The following is an 18,038-nucleotide window of genomic DNA, read 5'->3' as shown; positions in this document are numbered from 1 at the left end:
AAGAAAACAAACCAAAGGCGTTGAATTTGACCGCTGGACTCTCACCAGAGTTTGAACTCTTGCAGCTTCACCGCGTGCCCCCGCCGAGCGCAGCGGGACGGCGGCAAAGAGCACAAAGCCTGTGGGGAACCGGCGCTCCTGCAAAGGCTGGGAGAGTTTAGAGGCGGCAGAAGGGGGAAGAGGAGGGGAAGCAGCTCCCTAGCACCAGATCACAGGCCAGCGGGGCCCGCCGGGCTCGGTACAGCCGTGCCCTTCCCAGCCTGAGGGGCGGCCGCTCCCACCGACACCCCCCCCCAACCTTCTGCCGTTAGAGCCGCCCTCGCGCGCCCCCACCCCAAGGGCCCCAGGGCCGCCACACGGCGGTTTCCCCACAGCTCTATGGGGGCAGGCCAAGGGCGGCACCGCGCTGCGCCGTGGCCGCCTCCCGTCCCCGCTCCGGGGGAGCCCGAGGAGAGCCCGGTTCCCCGAACCCCGGCCTTCCAGTCGCCCTCCCCCAGGGCGCCCACCTCGTCCAGGAACTTGGTAACATCGTAGATACGGTTGTGCAGGATGATCCAGGTGCTCTGGCTGTTGTTGTGCTTCTGCACCTCCTCCAGCCGGTAGTACCGGCCCCGCCACGACTCAGTACCGGCCTCGCTGGAGCCCACCATCTCCCCCACAGCGCCGCTGACAATCACCGCCCCGCCGCCGCCGACACCGGCTATAGCTCCGCTCCCCCGCACGCATGCCGACCGGGGCCCAGCCGCCAGCCTATCAGCGCCCGCTGCTCCCTCCCAGCCAGCTTCTCATTGGTGGAGCCAAATGCCTTTCAAGAGAAGGCGTCAGGCTGGCCACCGAGGCGGCCGCTGGGGAGGGGCTTGGGTGGGCGGCCTCGTGCCCCGCCTTTCCCCCCTCACCAGTCACGTGCCTCCCGCCCCACCTCCTCTCTCCCCCTCCCGCCTCGTGCACGCGCCGGTCGCTCGCGGCGAAGGCGGGAGGCGCGCGGCAGGGCTGGGCGGGGTGCGCGCGCGGCCCGTGAGGGAGCCCCGCGGAGGCGGCCTGAGGAGCGCGCCCAGCAGAGGTGCTTCGCCGCAGGAGCCCCTCGCCCTGCCTTTGGGGAGCCCTGCGACACCCCCGCAACGTGCTGCCAGGTGGGCTGAGGGCACGGGGAGCAGCGCCTGCCCCTTCTCTCAGTGACGCCCTTTCGCTCACCTGCCACCTAGTTTTCCTTCAGTTTTGTTTAAGATAAAACCCGGTTCCTTCTCTGGCCTCTGATGTGTTTGAATGGGTTGTTTGCCTGTGGGGCCAGAATGGGTCCCCCACCGGCTCCTGTCAGGGCAGCACCCTGTGCCGGGTCACACCTGTATGCTGCTTGAGTGCTGCAACTGCCCCAGGTACATCTCCATCATGATTACAGGCCAGGCTTGTGTTTTTTTGTTCACAGAATAACTTCAGTGACACAAAAGTTACCCAGTGTGACCTATCAAGGCACCTTTCCTGCAAGCTGGCGCTTAGGTAGGTGTTTGTACCCTGTACACATGCAGCTGGTTATCTGTGTGCAGGACAGCTTTGTGCTTCCTCACTGAATGCCACCACAATCTTCAGATCCCTAGTTCCTTACAGTCAGCCTAACAGGAAGAGTAGCTATTGTTCCTCACAGCTTGGTGTAGTTCTCAGCTTTAATATGGAGTCTTTTCATTCCATCTTCCAGGCTGCTACTGAAAGTAGCAAATAACAACACCAAGCTCTGTGATTCACCTGTCTGTTCTGACAGAAAACCTTTGATAGCCATTTTCCAACTGGCATCCTGTTCAGCTTACAGGAGCTCTGTGGTGTTTTCAAGTTCATGTGTTGTGATTATCATCATCTAAAGATGCGATTTCTCCCACATGCATTAAGTTCTCCTACTTGTACAGAAAGGAGTTGGGTTTATTTCCTATGATTTATAATAGGTAGTTCTATCTTAACTGCTATTTCTCTCTTTAGCATCTCCCCTGAAGGGAGAAGTCATTTGCAAGCACTCTGTCCCATTAGCTTTTAAGATGACTGGGAAGATTTAACTTACATTGAATACAGCAAGTCGTTCCCACAGGGGACTTGGCCTCAAAGAGAAAGCGGATCACTGGAACATTGCGGCATGGGTTTTGCAACATCTTTGCCACAAAAATCCCCAGCTGGCCATTTAGGATTCTTTTAAACATTATGAAAACTGAGGACCCAGCCTTTCTTTTCTGTGTTTGCAAATGGACAAGGTTTTTTTCTTGTTTGTTTAAAATGTCATTTTCCTTAAGCTGTAGCTTTTGGAATTCTCTGATGAACTTGTAGTCTTGGCTGGCTAAGAATGGAAGAACAAATTGTCTATGTTTATTATTAATCGTATAGCTGAATGCAATTCTGGATTAGTACAGCTTTTGGTCCAGTGTAAGACTGTACTCAGTTCTGCATAGGTTAGAATATGCTGTTCACCTGCCACTTGAGAAAAGAGATGGATTTAAGCAGGGAGCACAGATGCAGGGTTCCCTTTACCACTAGGAAGGGAGCCTGGTGTTGGGAAAAAGGAAAGGATTCCAGTGTGCCTCCATGTTTCTGTGGTTTATATTCTCTTTGACAGGCTGTCCAAAGCCCTTGTATGACTTAATGAGGAGATCTCTGTCGAGCTCCTGGGAATTAAACTTTCCTGCCAGAGAGAAGGGAACCAGCCCTGCAGAGGGATTCCTCGGTTCTTGGATCCCAGAGAGATTCCAGCCCCAAGGCAGACTGAGAATAAGGTAGAAAGGTTGCTTTTGTCATTGTCTTTACTCTGAATATTATGACTGGTTTAAATAATTATTTTTTCAAGTATAATGCATTATTTATAGGAAAAGTATATTGAGCTCTCTGTTTTAGTTGACAAATTATGTTATATTGCCTACCTAATCCTAATCAGAAGATAATTGTTGATTCATTTACCTGATACCATATACTTACTGTAAACAAATATAAACCTACTGTAAGTTCTGTAAACAACTATCTGCCTTATAAAAATGAATTAATATTTTTATTTTAAGATCCAGTTGCTGGTTTGGGTCAACAATACAACATGAATGACAGCAGGCACCAGTCTCTGTTCTTTGTCAGTCTGCCAGAGCTACAAAAACTCTGTGCCGGTACTATAACACTGAGTTCTCACCTACCAGAAACGGAGACAAGGAGTACACAGATAAAGATTTGCAGGTAAAGAATTGTGAGGGCTACTATTTTCAGAAGCTGCTGGTGGCTGTTATTCAAGGATTTTATTAGCAGTACCAGAATTACCTCTAATAAAATCAGCAAAATTCTTGTCAGCAGCAAACAGTATAAATTTTTGTGGTAGGGGACTTCCGGCTATTGGGGAAAAAAACATTACTATGTATTTTGTATTATCATGTTTTAAATGTCATCAGCTAAAACTAACAAGGCCACCTTCTATAAATTAATAAGTAGTTAAAATTAATCTATATTCACATACAAAATTGGAATGCATTAGATACACCTTTTTAATTATTGTGTTGCTTTATGTAGGTTGAGACTGAGTGAAAAGAATACTCGGAACATATATGTACACTCCGTAGTGTTCCCCAAGAATTATGTCATTCCCTTTATTAGGAAAAGGAAGAAATGAGAAATTCTGCCAAAAGGAACACTTTTGGAGAGTTCTGTTCATGTGCCAAAGGCCCATAGTCTTTGTCTTAGACCACTGTGGGTGGGTTGAGAGCAAGTAACTTGGACTAGTCTCATATATTATACTGAACCACTGGAAATTGATTAAAAGTGGAATTTATTATGTTTGCAGAAGGTGAGGAAGATAAATTTAAGCTGAGAAAATCAAGTACTGAAAATTTTTTTTAAATTTTTTTTACAGACAGTTATTATTCCTGTATCAAGACATCCTTTCTGCACCTGTTATTGGAACACTAAATCAAATTTCAGTTGTAATGGCGGTCAGTATCACTGTGTTAATGTCTATGTAGTTCCATACTGTTGCAGATGAGTACAATGTACCTTGCTCAAAAGAGTGAAGCAGCACTATGTTTTACTGAGGTAAAATAATTTGATGGAGTCCAATAAATTTGATGGAATTTAATGACATTTTAACAGTGGTTTGACAAAGTTCAAGAAGTTTGATGGCAAAGGTCGACTTATTAATTACTGCATGGAAGAAACATACAAAGGAGGTGTGAAGAGTAAAAGGAACCCTCCCGTTGAGTCACAAGGTTCAGAGTGGACCCTCTTGCTTTCTAAACTCCATTATGGAGCCTAGGTGCGGCTGGATCCAATCTCTGTCTCAGATTTGGTCAACGGTTCATCTCGACATAGAAGGTTTATAATATCAGAGTAGCTACATGGATTAATAATGGTTGTAGTATTAATTCAGCATGCTGTCAGTCACTTACCAAGGGTCTGTCACTAGTAAGGGATCTCTCCGTCTTGGGCAAGAAAGGATCTCTTAGACACAGGTAAGGAATCTCTAGCCTTTAGAGGCGTCCCTGCTCAAGGAGAGAGTCACCTGGCATGCAGGCCAGCTGCCTTTCAGGGGGAGCTCAAACTTGGCCCGTCCTGATTTTAACATTTAAGGGGTTAAGTAGCTGGCTGCTAGTCAATAGTATAGACAAGACAGATGTCTTCAGTTTAGCTCTGATATCTTGTTCTGTACTTTGGTTATCTTGTATTTTTGGGTTTCAAAACCACCTTTCAAAATATTTTTCAAGACACCTTCACGCCCCATGTACATGAGTACATGAGCCAGGGACTTTCCAGCTCACAAGTTCACTCCAAGGACATGAGGTCTGCTGCTTCTTGGTCAGCCTGAACCAAAGTACAGCTAGGAGTCAGATGTATCCGTCAAACATACATGCATGTTTCCCTACGAAGTGTTTTGTTTGAGGATCAAGGATAAGTGAAATTATGACATTTAAAGCAAATTTTTATTTTTGTGCATTAGTAATATAGGTGACAGCTTATGCCTTCTACTCTTCTAATGAAATGGCCTTTTCAGATGGTGAGGCTTTTGTGGAACAGAATGGATTCAGTTGGTAAGATACCACCCAATTCACAATGAGAGCAGCAGGGGCAGAGTTCTGTGGTATTGTTTTGGGTAGTCTTTTGCTTGCTTGTTAATGTGTCTTTAGCTGGAAATGAGATTACACTATGACAAGTGCCTGAACTAATTTCAGTTATCATTCTCCCTTAAAATGTAGGATATGGTGTTTGCTGTAACTATTCCTTAGCAGGTTTTTCCTAGGCAAAGTCGCCAATGGACCAGAATTTAATTTATGATTTCCTAAAACACCCCTTAATTTCAGACACTTGATTTTTTTTTTATTTTCAGATATCATTTTACAAATCAGGAATATGTCAAGCCTACATAGAGAAACAAGGAGCTATTGTGAGTACTGAAAGGTGTCATGGTTGTTAAGATTGTTATGCTTGTCTGCAATTGCTGTTGCCAGAGATGAGTATTTTTTGTGGGTCACGCAGTTTGCAGTACAGAAGCCAAGTTTCAGGGTAAAAAAGTCTGTCCCATAAACAAAATGTCTCTTATGAATCTGGAGACAGTAAGCACACTTTGTCGGAGTCAAAAGTTTTCAGAAGTTCCTGTGCAATTTCACTAGATTTCTCTGATTCAATGGGATCCTGATCCTGCTCAGGGGTGACCTCGGGGCAACAACAAACCTGGCCTTCAGGCCAAAGACCTGCAGCTCCCGGCTGGTGTCATTTCCCCTGCGTTGGCCCGCAGGCAGGGCTGTTCAGACAGCTGAACTGTCTTCCCATTCATGTGTTGCATTTTGTCCTGTATAGGACAGTCTCAGAGAAACAAAAGAAAAACATAGAGAAGAAAGGGAACCCATGAGCTTAACAGCTGATACATTTTTAGACCGTTGTGCATACGCTTTACCGTCTTCTAGCATGAATGTTGGGGGGTTTTATGAGTAGATGTGTGGATGCACTAAAATTGCTGAGTCAAAAGACTGATTGTAATCAAAGCTAGTGGTGCTTGCGATTCATTCGTGCAGCCAGTTGGGTGTATCTGTCTTTGTTCCAAGAAGTGTAAATATATATTTGGATTAGTGCAACATACACTGTTCAAATAAGCTTACCTTGCCTTATGTTGATACGTGTAACCAACCTGTCATCATTAGATTTTCCAACACCAGCAGATTATTAGAGTGAAGCATATTTAATAACCATGACCTGCACACAGATCCTTGCAGGATCTCATTAGAAACATCTTCTTGGAGGTGTATTAGTTAACTTTTTTTATCCCTTTGTAGTTATTTATTTTTCTTGAATCATACTGTCAATAGAAAGCTATGCAGGCAAGCAGTCAGGCAAGTAGTACTGCTGGGTGAACACAGCTATGTTTGTCTACTGTTCTTGAGGTTGCAAGAAAATGTCTGTGTTCTTGAGTTTGACAGCAGAGTTAATAGATGTAAATTTTGGATGTTGTCCCCATTGTTTGGAAAGAGATGCATATCTAGAAAAGCGCTCCATATAGTTCAATTAATCTTTTCCTCACATCTCTTATCAGCTTCGTAAGAACATTGAAAGAATCATATTCATGTGTCACCTCGATGACACATGAAATCTAAATGCCTATGTCAAAATATGTGTTAACTTCCTCTTGTAGCTAAGTAGCTAAAAGTAAAGATGTGTAACATACACTAAGATTTGGTTCCAAGATGCAGTAGCAGTGTCTTTGATAAAATTTTCACCGAAGCCTTTAGAAAAAATCTGTTAAATTATTAATAGTGTATTTTTTTTTTTTCACTGGTGTTATTAGCTGGAAGCCCCACAAACAGTTAGTCCAGCCGTTCTCCAGACCTGTCTCTCCTACACACTCACAGCCAGGCTTGCACCTAGATGGAACAAGGCTGGTCATCTCTTGGTGCAAGGTATTTGACTCACCGGGGTCAGGGATCAAGCATTTAGTTTTCTTTATTGTTGCATTTATTTTCGATAATTTAATTTCCATAATTATTTAATTTCCATCATTATTTCATTCATTATGTTCAATTATTTCATTTGTTTACCCTAAGATTTTGTCGATTGCATTTTTATTGTTCCTTTATCCAAGTTCAGTGATTCAAGCTAACAATCTGAATCGACAAATCATTCATTTTTTCATCTTCCTCCTCAGCTCAAATAATCAATAGATCAAATAATCATTTCAACTGAATGCAACAGATCAGATTAATAATTTCCAAACCAAATATTGTTGGTCAGCAAATATTTTCTAAAAATTTGGCTTGTTTTTCAGACTCATGTTTTCATCAGTGGCCCTTCTGCACATGGTTTGGGTGCTTTTCCAGTAGAGAAGTGTTTTTTCTGTCAGGCCATCTTCTACCAAGCTGGTCTTTTTAAATGGTAGTTCCTTTGCCTGACATCTCCCTGCTAACTCCTGCGTAGGATAAATGTGAATTACCAGGGTATAGGAAAACAGATGTTTCAGATACTGTGGTGTGCTCTTGTTAAGTAGAGCAATTGTATAGATCATTCGAAATATGCATTGCTAAAAGTGTATATGTTACTGTCTTATCTTCAGCCACAATATTAACAGCATCTTGTTTTCAATATCTTCAAAGTGTATAGTTCTCTGAATGAAATCAACTTATTTAGGAATGGCATCTAGAAGTGGAGAGCTAGACGGTAGCTGATATTAAACTGATTTCAACAAAAGACATTGACAAACAGGAATGTGACCCTGGTACATGCAGCTTGGCTAATCATATCTGTTGCTAAAGCTGGGCAAAACTGATGATATATGGTAAAATACGTAGTATATACTATACAGATTTCCTTTTGAACCTGAGAAATGTATTAACTGTTGGTCAATTAAAAATAATTCTATGTGTAATTTCCTTACGGTGAGGAAAAAACAATGTATAAATTACTGTTCACTACTATATTTTCATATTCATCTTTTTTTTTTTATATATAAGATGTTAATGAATCAGTAAAAAGTTATTGATAGATGGATTTTCTCACCTTAAAAGGAACAAACCTTTCAGCATTCATGACATACGCAAACAAAACTGTGTGATTTTTTTTTTTTTTTTTTTTTTTTTTGCATACATGTCAGGCATATGATTTAGAAAATAACGTCTATCTCTTTTATTTATTAAGGAAAAGATTTTTTATCTCGTTCAGGAAGGCAAAATGCTGTTGGTAAGTACAATATTCTGTTAATAGTAAACTTGTGAGAGCAAGATGTAGTTATATGCCTTCATATTGCCATGATCTTGGTTGGTTGATTACCAACACCATGTATTTTTGTATTTCATTCTGATAAAACCTCTGTCAAAATACACTTTGTGGCAGATGATTCTTTGTATGTAATAGTTGCCAGCTCAGCTGCACCTTTGAAAAATTACCCACAAAAAAGGTAATTTTTGTACAGCCATAGATTGAAATTTACCATTTTAAAGTTATGATTATTACAATTAATTGCATTTACTGCAAATTATGAGTCTTCCAAGCGATGTGAAAGTTCCATAATAATAGGTAGAAAAATGAGCTAAAGTGTCTGTCCTGTATGTACTGTGTTTGCTGTTCACAAAAGTTAAAAGTCACAAAGCATGCTGCTTAGCTATTACAGAAATCACAAAGTAATGGTTTTATCCCAGTATAAAAGTTAAAGATTACATTTGGGAATACTGAAGCCCAAATTTGTAGCAGGGATGAACGTTGGAGAACACGATACTGTTAGTCCCTGTGCTAGAGCTTGCTCAGAGCTGTGTGGATATTCTGGAGTCATGTCAATAGATGCTTGTCTTGCTCATATAGTCTTTCTTATCGACCACTTCCGGATGTGGAACTGGGCTAGGCAACTCAGAACAGCCAATAATTACAAGAACTACATTTGCTTTGAAAATGGGTGTTTGTGTATCAAGCATCTTGTTGCATGGACAGCCATGAGTTCCTAGGGAGGTGTACTGTATGGGTAGTAATTCATTATTATTTTAATTTTTTCACAGTTGAAATGCAACTAACTTTAATTTGCATGCTGAGGAGGTCTAGGCTTTTGATTTTCAAATGCAGCATTTTGATTAACAATTACTTTAAATAAAGGTTTGGTTTAGCTTTCTAATAAATGAACTGTAGTTCAAAACAGAGGTTTGTGCTTTGTTTTTATTTTAGTTCTAGACCTCAATGTATCAGAGAGACAGCTTTGCATCAGTGTGGAGGCTTGCTCAATTCGGTTGCCACCCCCTGAGGTATAAAATAGTTATACTTTCTGTGCTTGGGTTTGACGTATTAATCTTTATCTTCTGTTAGGTGACTTGCAATTAGCATGATGGGTATAGAAGTGATTATTTCTGGTAGCGTTAAGACAGTAATCGTATTCACTGACTATCTGCATCCGTTACAAGTGCATAACATCCGTATTATATCTATATTGATGCATGCTTGCAAGCATTGTAAGAGACCTTTCAAATACTGCTAACAATATAGTAGTGAAGTGTCTTCATGATTCTAGATTTGCTATTAGGAGTGTTTTCTAGAAGGCACTCACTATGTCAGTGTAATACATAGGCAGTTTTGAGTAGCATCTTTAAAGTGAAGCTACAGGTTAAGTTGTCAGCACTATGTTTAAAGTCCCCGTGTATACTTATTCTGGAATCTGCTTCATTTTCTATGCAGCATCCAAAATACACGAGCAGCTTGAATTATGCTGCTTGTCAGCATAATTAATACAGTATTTAAGCAATGATCGAGGTTGAAAAGTTACCATCTTTTCTGACAGCCATGCCACTTTTGCTGAATATGCCCATACATAGAGGGGCATATTAGTGAGGCTTGCTGATTTCTTCAAAAACAAGTATTTCTGATCCAAACTTATCTTTCTTAGAATAAAAGAATAGGATTTCATCTGTGACCTAGTTGGACAGCCTAAACATTAAAGCTATCTATAGGACTCCAGTTCCAAAATGATGCAAAGCAATGATGGAAGCAATCATGACGTGGCTTTGTTATCAGTTTGGTCATTTTAATAATTTTCTAAAAACAGAAATAATTTTCTTGTCAGTGAATAAATTAAAACCCTGGTAGACCATATATAGAGAAAAGGTTTCTCAATTCTTAGTGTTTGACTGGCTCTTGCCGTCAAATATTTTCACATCGTGAAAATGCGTGGTGGTTTTTGACTTCTCACAGGGTGAAACTATGTGTCCCGTTTATTCTGTTGCTTGGATCTTCACACTTGATTAGGCAAGGTGGCATACACAATTACTAGACTGTCAAACGTGTCTCTGATTTGGACTTTAGTTCTTAGTTTGAGAATTTCCTTCTGTACTCTTATTTATTAAAACACTTGAAATAAAGTTTAAATCTCACTGATTTAAATAACCTTTAAACCTTGTACTTGCATAACTTTTGGAAGTGTAGGCTCTAATGTAGGAGAGCATGCAGTTTGAAAATGGGAATATCTTCTGATATAAATAGTCTGTGAGAGCTGATAAAAGAATAATAGTAATTTATAAGCTTCAGTGTACTGCTACACAATTCTTTTTGAAAATTTTAATTTAGTACTGCTGTAGAAATATTTGCAAATAACTTTTTTTTTTTCTCTTTTAAGCTGGGAGATTTTGATATTTCAGCAAACACCTTAAAGCTGTTTGACAGCAATGAAAATGCAGTTATTCACCAACATTCAATATTAAGTAACTGGTGCTATGTTTTGCCAAGGTAGGACTCTGTTTACATTTCAGCAGAAACAAACGTTTCCTGGAATGTTTGCCACACAAATTGTGAATTTGATACTGGTGATGAGAAAGCTTCTGTTTTACAGTCTGGTTTACATTCAGGAATCTTTCTCTTTTATGGTCTCAATGTTATAAAAAATTAGATTAATTACTTGGTGAATCAAAAATTACACATTTAAACATTATTTCAATTTTATCAATATCTCTGCTACTTCTGTGATATGCAAGAGCATTAATTTTTCTCAAATACAGTTTTAGCAGAAAGTGTCAATTAAAAGAGAAAACATATTTCTACCTTAGCCACAAACTTTCTCTATTTTCAACTATGATTTTCATCATAAAAATATGAGAAGCAACTATATATGCTTTTGTTCTACATTCACTGGTAGTGAGTGTTACTGACGAGAAATTAGACTTGTAGGTGCCAAGTTCTTTTCTATACTTCAGGAAATATTGCTATTATTCTGTCTGATGAGCTAAAGGTATTAGTCCTCAAAACATAAAAAGAATTCATAAATACTTTCAGTGCCAAAAATTAGATTTACCTTTCTTTCCCAAAAGTCCAGCATATTTTCAGCTGAGGTTTATGACACCATTTCTAAGCATCTCTTCTTTACCTATGCACAGCATGAAAATGGGTCAAATCATAAATATCAGCCACGTAATTCCTCTAGAATCTCCTTTCCGTTCGTATGAAGAATTTCAGATGCACTGGAAGAACCTGGTAAGAAACAATATACACTGCTTTTGTTTTCCCCTACCTTTTTTGGACCTATTGAGTTTGTATTTGTAATATACGTTTGTGTTTATTTTTTGAAGTATGGATATATTCTTCCTGAGGATCTTGAAGAGACAAAAATATACTTCAGTGTTTACTTCAAGCCAATAGGGGAAAGATTCTTTACGTATCCTTTCAGAATATTTTTGTTAAATTTCCTATACTACACTTCTAGCGAAGTTATGAATTTTCATTTTTGAATGTGCCACATTTTCTTCTTCCATAATTTCATAGAAGTCAGTGGAGAATTGTTTCACTAGACAAATTGGAACAAAATATTTAGTCAAATCTCTTTGTCGTGGTGTTGAATAATATTAAGTCAAATAGATCAGCTTTCTTTACAGCTTCTGTAAACATGATAATGCCACTCTAAATGGTGATGTAAAAGGAACAGTTAAATTACTGTGAAAATATGGCCAACAAAGATTATTTTTGTGAAGAGAGTTCTCCTGGTAGGAAAGACTAGACTAAGGATTACTTACATTGAGTAATCATTAGCATGGTAGATTATTATGGTATAATCATGTTGAAGTCAACTCTATAAGCGTCAGCCCATAAAGAAAATAAGTGCTTTTGTTCACCGTTTTGAAAAAGCTTTAGACATGTTCAGAGTTTCCTCTCAATGAAGGTAATTCATAATTATAGAAATGTAAAAAAAAAATTGTTATGTATCCCTGAACACTTATTCAGGTACCCTTTAAGTTGCATTCGAAGTCAGCCCGTGCAGTATTTCCCTAGAGCAGATTCAGAAAATGTGTTGAACTCTTTTCTTGCTGACATGAAGCGTAATCTTTCCCATCTATGTGGATTTCCAGTAAAGATGACAAGTAAAGCACTTTATGCTGCACAGGAACTCTCCAGGGCTCCGGTGGGTGTAAGGTTTTTTTATAAATATAGTAATGGCATGTACTTTGTTCATGGTATGAAGTGGTCTTTATCATATTCAGAACACAATAAGAGCATAAAACTATTCTTTTCACAACTAATAACTATCAATGATGTAACTTTTAATTAAATGTGTGATTAAATGTATTGCTATTTGCCATTGTTGTTGTTCACATGACAAATACATTAAAAAATTAGACTTAGTGTTAATTAGTTGCTATCAATATTTGCAATTCTATAGACCTTATTTTACAGTTGGATATCCAGAACTTTCTCACACCTCTTTCATAACAATAACAACAAGGACTATTATTATTATTTATTATTATTATTACTACAGCAATTTATTTAAAAAAAAAAACCAACAACAAAAAAAACAACAACAACAACAAAAAAACAACAAAAAACATGAGAAAAACATAAAGTCCTGTGGATTTACACATTTTAAAACACTCAAGCTATAAGATTTACTCCATGGTTGGTGATGGAAAGAAGGCAAGCAAGCAAAAATCCCTCAAATTGAGGTTGTGACAAAGGCTGAGACTCAAATTTCTTTGGTAGTAGTGTGTGAAAGAAGAAATGAAGTAATTAATTCTGAACAAAGAATAGTGACAGAAATTGCAGAGATTCTAAAATACTATAATCCCCTTTCAGAAAGCAGTTCTTGTTTATGTCTCTTCAGTGATCAAAGATGAAATGGCTCCTCTCTGTCATCTGCAGTTTTTATAGACATCCAAACTGTCTTTTGCTCAGAATACAGGTGCCCTTAGAAGTCTTAAGAAATGAGGAGCCCTGTCAGTCAAAGTCTCTGCAGGCCCCCTCAGAAGGGGTGGGCATTACCCCGTTTGAAAGCATAAATGAGGATAATGACTGTAATTTAAGTCTTTCCTTCCCTTCCAAGAAATACAATATTCCAGCATAGTTTATAAACAAGGAACTGGGGGGAGGAGAAAACAAATCTTAATTTATAGTGGCAACAAAATACAATAAGTCAACAAAATACAAAAGACAACAATACAATATAGTACGTTCTAATTCAAAATAGGGAAATGTATGGATGTATATTGTGATATATATTAGGTAGATACATATATCAGTGCATTAGGTGGCACTATCAGATTTTTAAATCCGGTTCATTCAATTTAGCAACTCTTGTTGTATTGCAGGACATAAAATCTCAGCATATGAAATTGGATGGTGAGATGGTTTGTGTAGTGTCTCTAACGCAGGCTCCTCCAAGAAAACAGACTTTCCATAGAACTTCTTCACCCTGCAATATGGAAAACAGCCACTGGATGGAGCGTTTGATCAAAGAGCCAGAAACACACACTTTTTCGAGTAGCCGGAAGGGTACAGAAAAAGTTAGCATTGAAGCAACGGAGAAATCGATGAATAATAGACAAATACCAGGAGTCCCGGAGCTACCAGTTGTGAAATCTTTTGGAATGCCGGTAGATTCAGCCTTTGAACTCCCACCCTCAAAAGTCAGCAAAATTATACCAATTTTCAAAGGAAAGTTGATGCAAATGAATGGAAAGACCACAAATCAAATGGATGGGAAGAAAAGAGAAAATGCTGAAAGACATTCAGCAATAAAAAATATGTGTGTTTCATCCTCTATGCTGACTGCGTGCAAACCCAGCACAGCTCAGGTTTACAAACCTGTTAAAAATACGTCAGTCAAAAGTCCTACTCATAGCAGCGCACTTCAGGTAACGGACACGAAACCAAACACAAAGCACAGTGTACCTGTATTTCGATGGAGAACAGTGTCTAGTGGACAAATTACTAATTCTGATTTTTCTGATAACTCAGGTGGGAATTCAAGTGAAGTCGATCACAAAAAGGCAAATTCTCCTTCCTTTCTTCAGAATGTTGGGTCAGTGCTTCAGAAATCGAACATTAATCTGAGTTTGAACACATATGCATCTCCTACTTCTAGGGCAAGAAGGGGAAAAAAGTTTGCAAGTCAAAATACCATGGAAGTTCTTGAGAAACCTCACCAGTCAAAGAAAGAACCTTTGCAGATTTGTAAATTAGACAATGAAATTACAAATTTTGGTTTATCACAGCAACAAAGAAAGAGATCAAATGAAGGAGCGGGGTTAAATATTCATGAATCTCTCTTAAATGATATGATGTGCATTGCCAAAAATGAAGACAATAAATCAGCAGGCCATTCTAAGACTCTCAGTGACACCATCGCTAAGACAACCAGTCGTCATTCCAAATCTAACTTTGAACAGGTATGGTAAATAACAGGGCTCATTCTCACTGGTTTTCACAAATTCAGTGTATTCTAAAACAATGTTAAGCAATAAGGAGCATGGCTTTCATCATTTTCTACCATCATTCTCAAAACAGTTTTCTAAAATTTCTGCCATGTTTTCAGCCACTGCTCCTTTTTTCTGAAAGGGAAGATGATTTACTGTGTTGTTAGAGATACATTTTTTATTTGGCACTAATTATTGGGATAATTAGTTTTCCTATCTTTATGACAGCTTATCAGTTTACCAAGAATTGTGTGAGGTTAACATGGTGAAATTTTTGGTGTTCACTCTGTCTTTATATGAAACCATATTAATGAGCAGCTCCTGGAAGGAATCTCAAACCTCATCAGTTGTGTAGTGGTGACTGCAGCATGTGTAAGGCATTGTTTTGTTTCACAAACATGGAAGTGTTGCAAATACAAGCATCATGGTTTGGGCTGGGCTGGCCTCAAACCAGGACAACAAGTTTCATTACAATTTCACTAAAAGCACAAGTTGCAACAGGAAAAATTCCTACTGGGCATAAGAAAAAAAAAAAAAAGGGCTTCAGAGTGAGAGTGGTTATGTACTGGAACGAATTGCACAGAGAGGTTGTAGAGTTGTTATCCTTTCAGATTCTAAAAACTTGATTGGATGGAGCCCAAAGCAATGTGATTTAACTTTGCAGTTAGCTCTGTTTTGAGTAAAAGTTATGATTAGATGACCACTAGAGGTACTTTACAAGCTAAATTTTCTATTATTCTGCCTGCTTTTCAATAAAACAAATAGCTGAGTTGATTTCAGAGCAATTTTTATGAGGATGTTATTTCACAGATCAAGCACATGGATGAAATGTGTTGTACTTATCACTTTTTTCACCTATAAAATATAATTTGGTAGGTTATTTCAACTTTGTGTTATGAGGACACCTTTTGAAAAAGTAGGTCATATTAACAAGTAGAAAAATACTGGAGTTTTTTTTGCTAATGAAGGTATAAACTTCTGTACTTTAAGATGATTACAGGGAACGAGTATCTGATATGTGAAACACTGACCTCAAAACCAACTTCCTCAGTCAAGGAGAGCAATGCAGAAGCATCCGTAAAGAAAGGTTGTGCCAGAAGAAGACAGGTAAAAAACCCCAACATGTATACCCCTTAATCCAGTCTACAGGGACCTGAATTAAGAGATAAAAAGGATTTTTATTTTTTTTATTTTAGCATGTTACAGTTAAAACAGGAAAACCAATAAAGCTTATTGAGCCTGCTCTGGATAAAATTAACCTTAACATTGGTTGTGTTACTGTCACTTCAAGCATGTATTTTATCTCCTGGAAAAGGTCCTATTAAAATGAAGATGCTTAATGATGTTACTTAATGTAAATATGTTTCTGAAGCAGATTTTCTGATTCTACAGAAAACCATTTTATTCTGCTTAATACAACCATGGGCATTCTGATTGGCTCTGTAAGTGTCTCATCTTAAGTGCTTAAATTCAGCACATTCTGTAGAGATGAGTTCCAAAAGGCTAATTGTAATCCATTCTGGGTTTTTTTAAAGTTATATTCTCTAAATTATTTAATATATTTAAGTTGTTAATGTATTACTAGATGCAATCATCATCAGCAATTAGATAGGTTCCTAATATGAATTTTTTTTTAATACTTTTTCCTCTGGATGCTGCTGTAATGATAATAGTGTGCACTTTTAAATTCCTCTTCAAAATATTTTTTCATTATTGTTAAATATTACTTTTGCCTACAACTGGGCTATACTTCTGTTTCTAAATATCAGTTCTTTAAAACTCAGTTTTATCTTCCACCTCCTTCTCCTTACAACCACATTCTCTATGTTTTTACTATCTACAAATTAGGCCCATTAGAAGGAACAGGTCCCAAGTCTCCAATGCTCAGCACAATTGTATTGTCTTACATAGATATGTATGTATTATTTCTGCTTATAGCCAAACGAAAATACTGTGCAGTAACTCTAGAAAACAAGCCAGGAGGAAAAGTTGCACGCACTTAACTCCCTTTTCACTCAGGTTCCCTTGCCTTCTCTATTTCACTTACTGTTGATTAAGAACTTAAGAGTATGTGTCTATAATTCACATTCTTTCACTTCATTTGCATTTATTAACATTAAATTTTATCTATTGTCTTTTTGTTTTGTGATGGCTTTAAAACCAAATGCAAGTCAGTTCTGTAACTTGTAATGGGAATGAAAGGAACAGGGTCTGTGCTGTGGGTGCAGTTCAGAAAGGGCCGGTGGAGCAGCCTCAGGGGCTGCTGCGGGAACAGGCTCCTACCCTGGAGCTCAGGGAAGGGGGGAGCTGGTGTGGGAAGCGCCAGCCCAGCTGCTCTGAGCTGGCCCCATCCCACTGCAGCTGGGAACGGCCCTTCCAGAGGGCCACAACCGAGTCACCCCTTACAGGGCCAGCACTGCAGAGTCAGGAGTAAGTCTCATACAGAAGAAAAGAGAGCCAGCAACTAAAAATAACTGTGGTTATAAGAATAACAACCCCAGGGGTCTGAGTACCGAAGAGAGACTTCCACCATAATATGAATGAAGTGCTGAAGTCCTTTGCCTGCCACTGGGAATGACTCGGCCACGCTAGGGCGTGGAAGCACAGAGCTAGCTCTGCAGCTTGGGCAGACTGGGCAAGGAGAGAACTTGTAGCTGGTCTGGCAGCACTACTGGGATGGGGAAGGGGCACTATCCTGTCCTAGTCATGTGTCACAAGTGACCTATGCCATTCCTCTCCCTCCAGGCAGGCTTTGGGTAGCACAGGTACCAGCCTGAGCACTGGAAGATACTTTTGGGAAGTGACAGGAGACAGCAAATTCTCACAGCCTGCCTGCCATGCTGCCAGTGCAGCACAGCCACTGCTGGAGCCAAGTGAGGTGGAAGCTTCAGCCGGAGTCTCAGATATAGGAGGGGGACTTGTCTATTAACTGGGGTAGGGATGGACTCTCCAGTGCTCATTACTCTGATTCCTCTTCTCTCCAGATTAAAATACAATGGTGCTGACTGGGGACGCTGCTAAACACTTCTCTGAAGAGTAAGCCTGTGTCATTATCTCAAATTTGGGCACCAAAAATGATCAGTTGGGTTTGAAAATCTTGGCTGCCAGCATGTGAAAGGGTATTTTCAAAATAGCTCTGGTTTTAATTATATACCCACTGTACATATAAACATACTTTATATTTATGTTGGAAATAAAAACTTCTATTAATTACTTCTCACGTCATTCGACTAAGCATTTCACTCAGAAACAACTTTTTAGTTGAGCTGTTAGCTTAGTGTTACAGCTTGCTTGCTTTACTGTTTTTTGCCTTTTTGTTTGTTTTTTGTTAACAGAAAGAAGAAGGTTCCAAAAGAAGTAAGCCCTCTATTTAGGATGTTCTGGGGTACTGAGGAAAACCAT

At 39.3% G+C, this 18,038-nt stretch overlaps 2 protein-coding genes across 2 annotated transcripts in view; one reads left to right on the top strand and one right to left on the bottom strand.

Moving 5' to 3' along the window:
* Nucleotides 1-738, bottom strand: part of LOC106886043 (cytochrome b5) — a 13,978-nt gene extending 13,240 nt beyond the window's left edge. Inside the window, exon 1 of the mRNA XM_014938673.1 lies at nt 507-738. Coding sequence (XP_014794159.1) covers nt 507-650 — 144 coding nt within the window. The 5' untranslated portion in view covers nt 651-738. The remainder of the gene's footprint in view (nt 1-506) is intronic.
* Nucleotides 739-3,058: 2,320 nt separating this feature from the next.
* LOC106885919 (chromosome unknown open reading frame, human C18orf63) overlaps nt 3,059-18,038 on the top strand; it is a 38,717-nt gene continuing 23,737 nt past the window's right edge. The window contains exons 1-13 of the mRNA XM_014938442.1: nt 3,059-3,192; nt 3,860-3,938; nt 5,327-5,383; nt 6,779-6,890; nt 8,122-8,163; nt 9,136-9,212; nt 10,574-10,683; nt 11,328-11,424; nt 11,520-11,605; nt 12,169-12,352; nt 13,530-14,609; nt 15,627-15,743; nt 17,972-17,993. Coding sequence (XP_014793928.1) covers nt 3,059-3,192; nt 3,860-3,938; nt 5,327-5,383; nt 6,779-6,890; nt 8,122-8,163; nt 9,136-9,212; nt 10,574-10,683; nt 11,328-11,424; nt 11,520-11,605; nt 12,169-12,352; nt 13,530-14,609; nt 15,627-15,743; nt 17,972-17,993 — 2,197 coding nt within the window. The remainder of the gene's footprint in view (nt 3,193-3,859; nt 3,939-5,326; nt 5,384-6,778; nt 6,891-8,121; nt 8,164-9,135; nt 9,213-10,573; nt 10,684-11,327; nt 11,425-11,519; nt 11,606-12,168; nt 12,353-13,529; nt 14,610-15,626; nt 15,744-17,971; nt 17,994-18,038) is intronic.

The sequence above is a fragment of the Calidris pugnax genome, unplaced genomic scaffold (assembly GCF_001431845.1).
Source record: "Calidris pugnax isolate Ruff unplaced genomic scaffold, ASM143184v1 scaffold13, whole genome shotgun sequence".
Classification (NCBI taxonomy): Eukaryota; Metazoa; Chordata; class Aves; order Charadriiformes; family Scolopacidae; genus Calidris; species Calidris pugnax.
The sequence above is the reverse complement of the archived record's forward strand: the minus strand, read 5'-3'. Positions and strand labels throughout refer to the sequence as shown.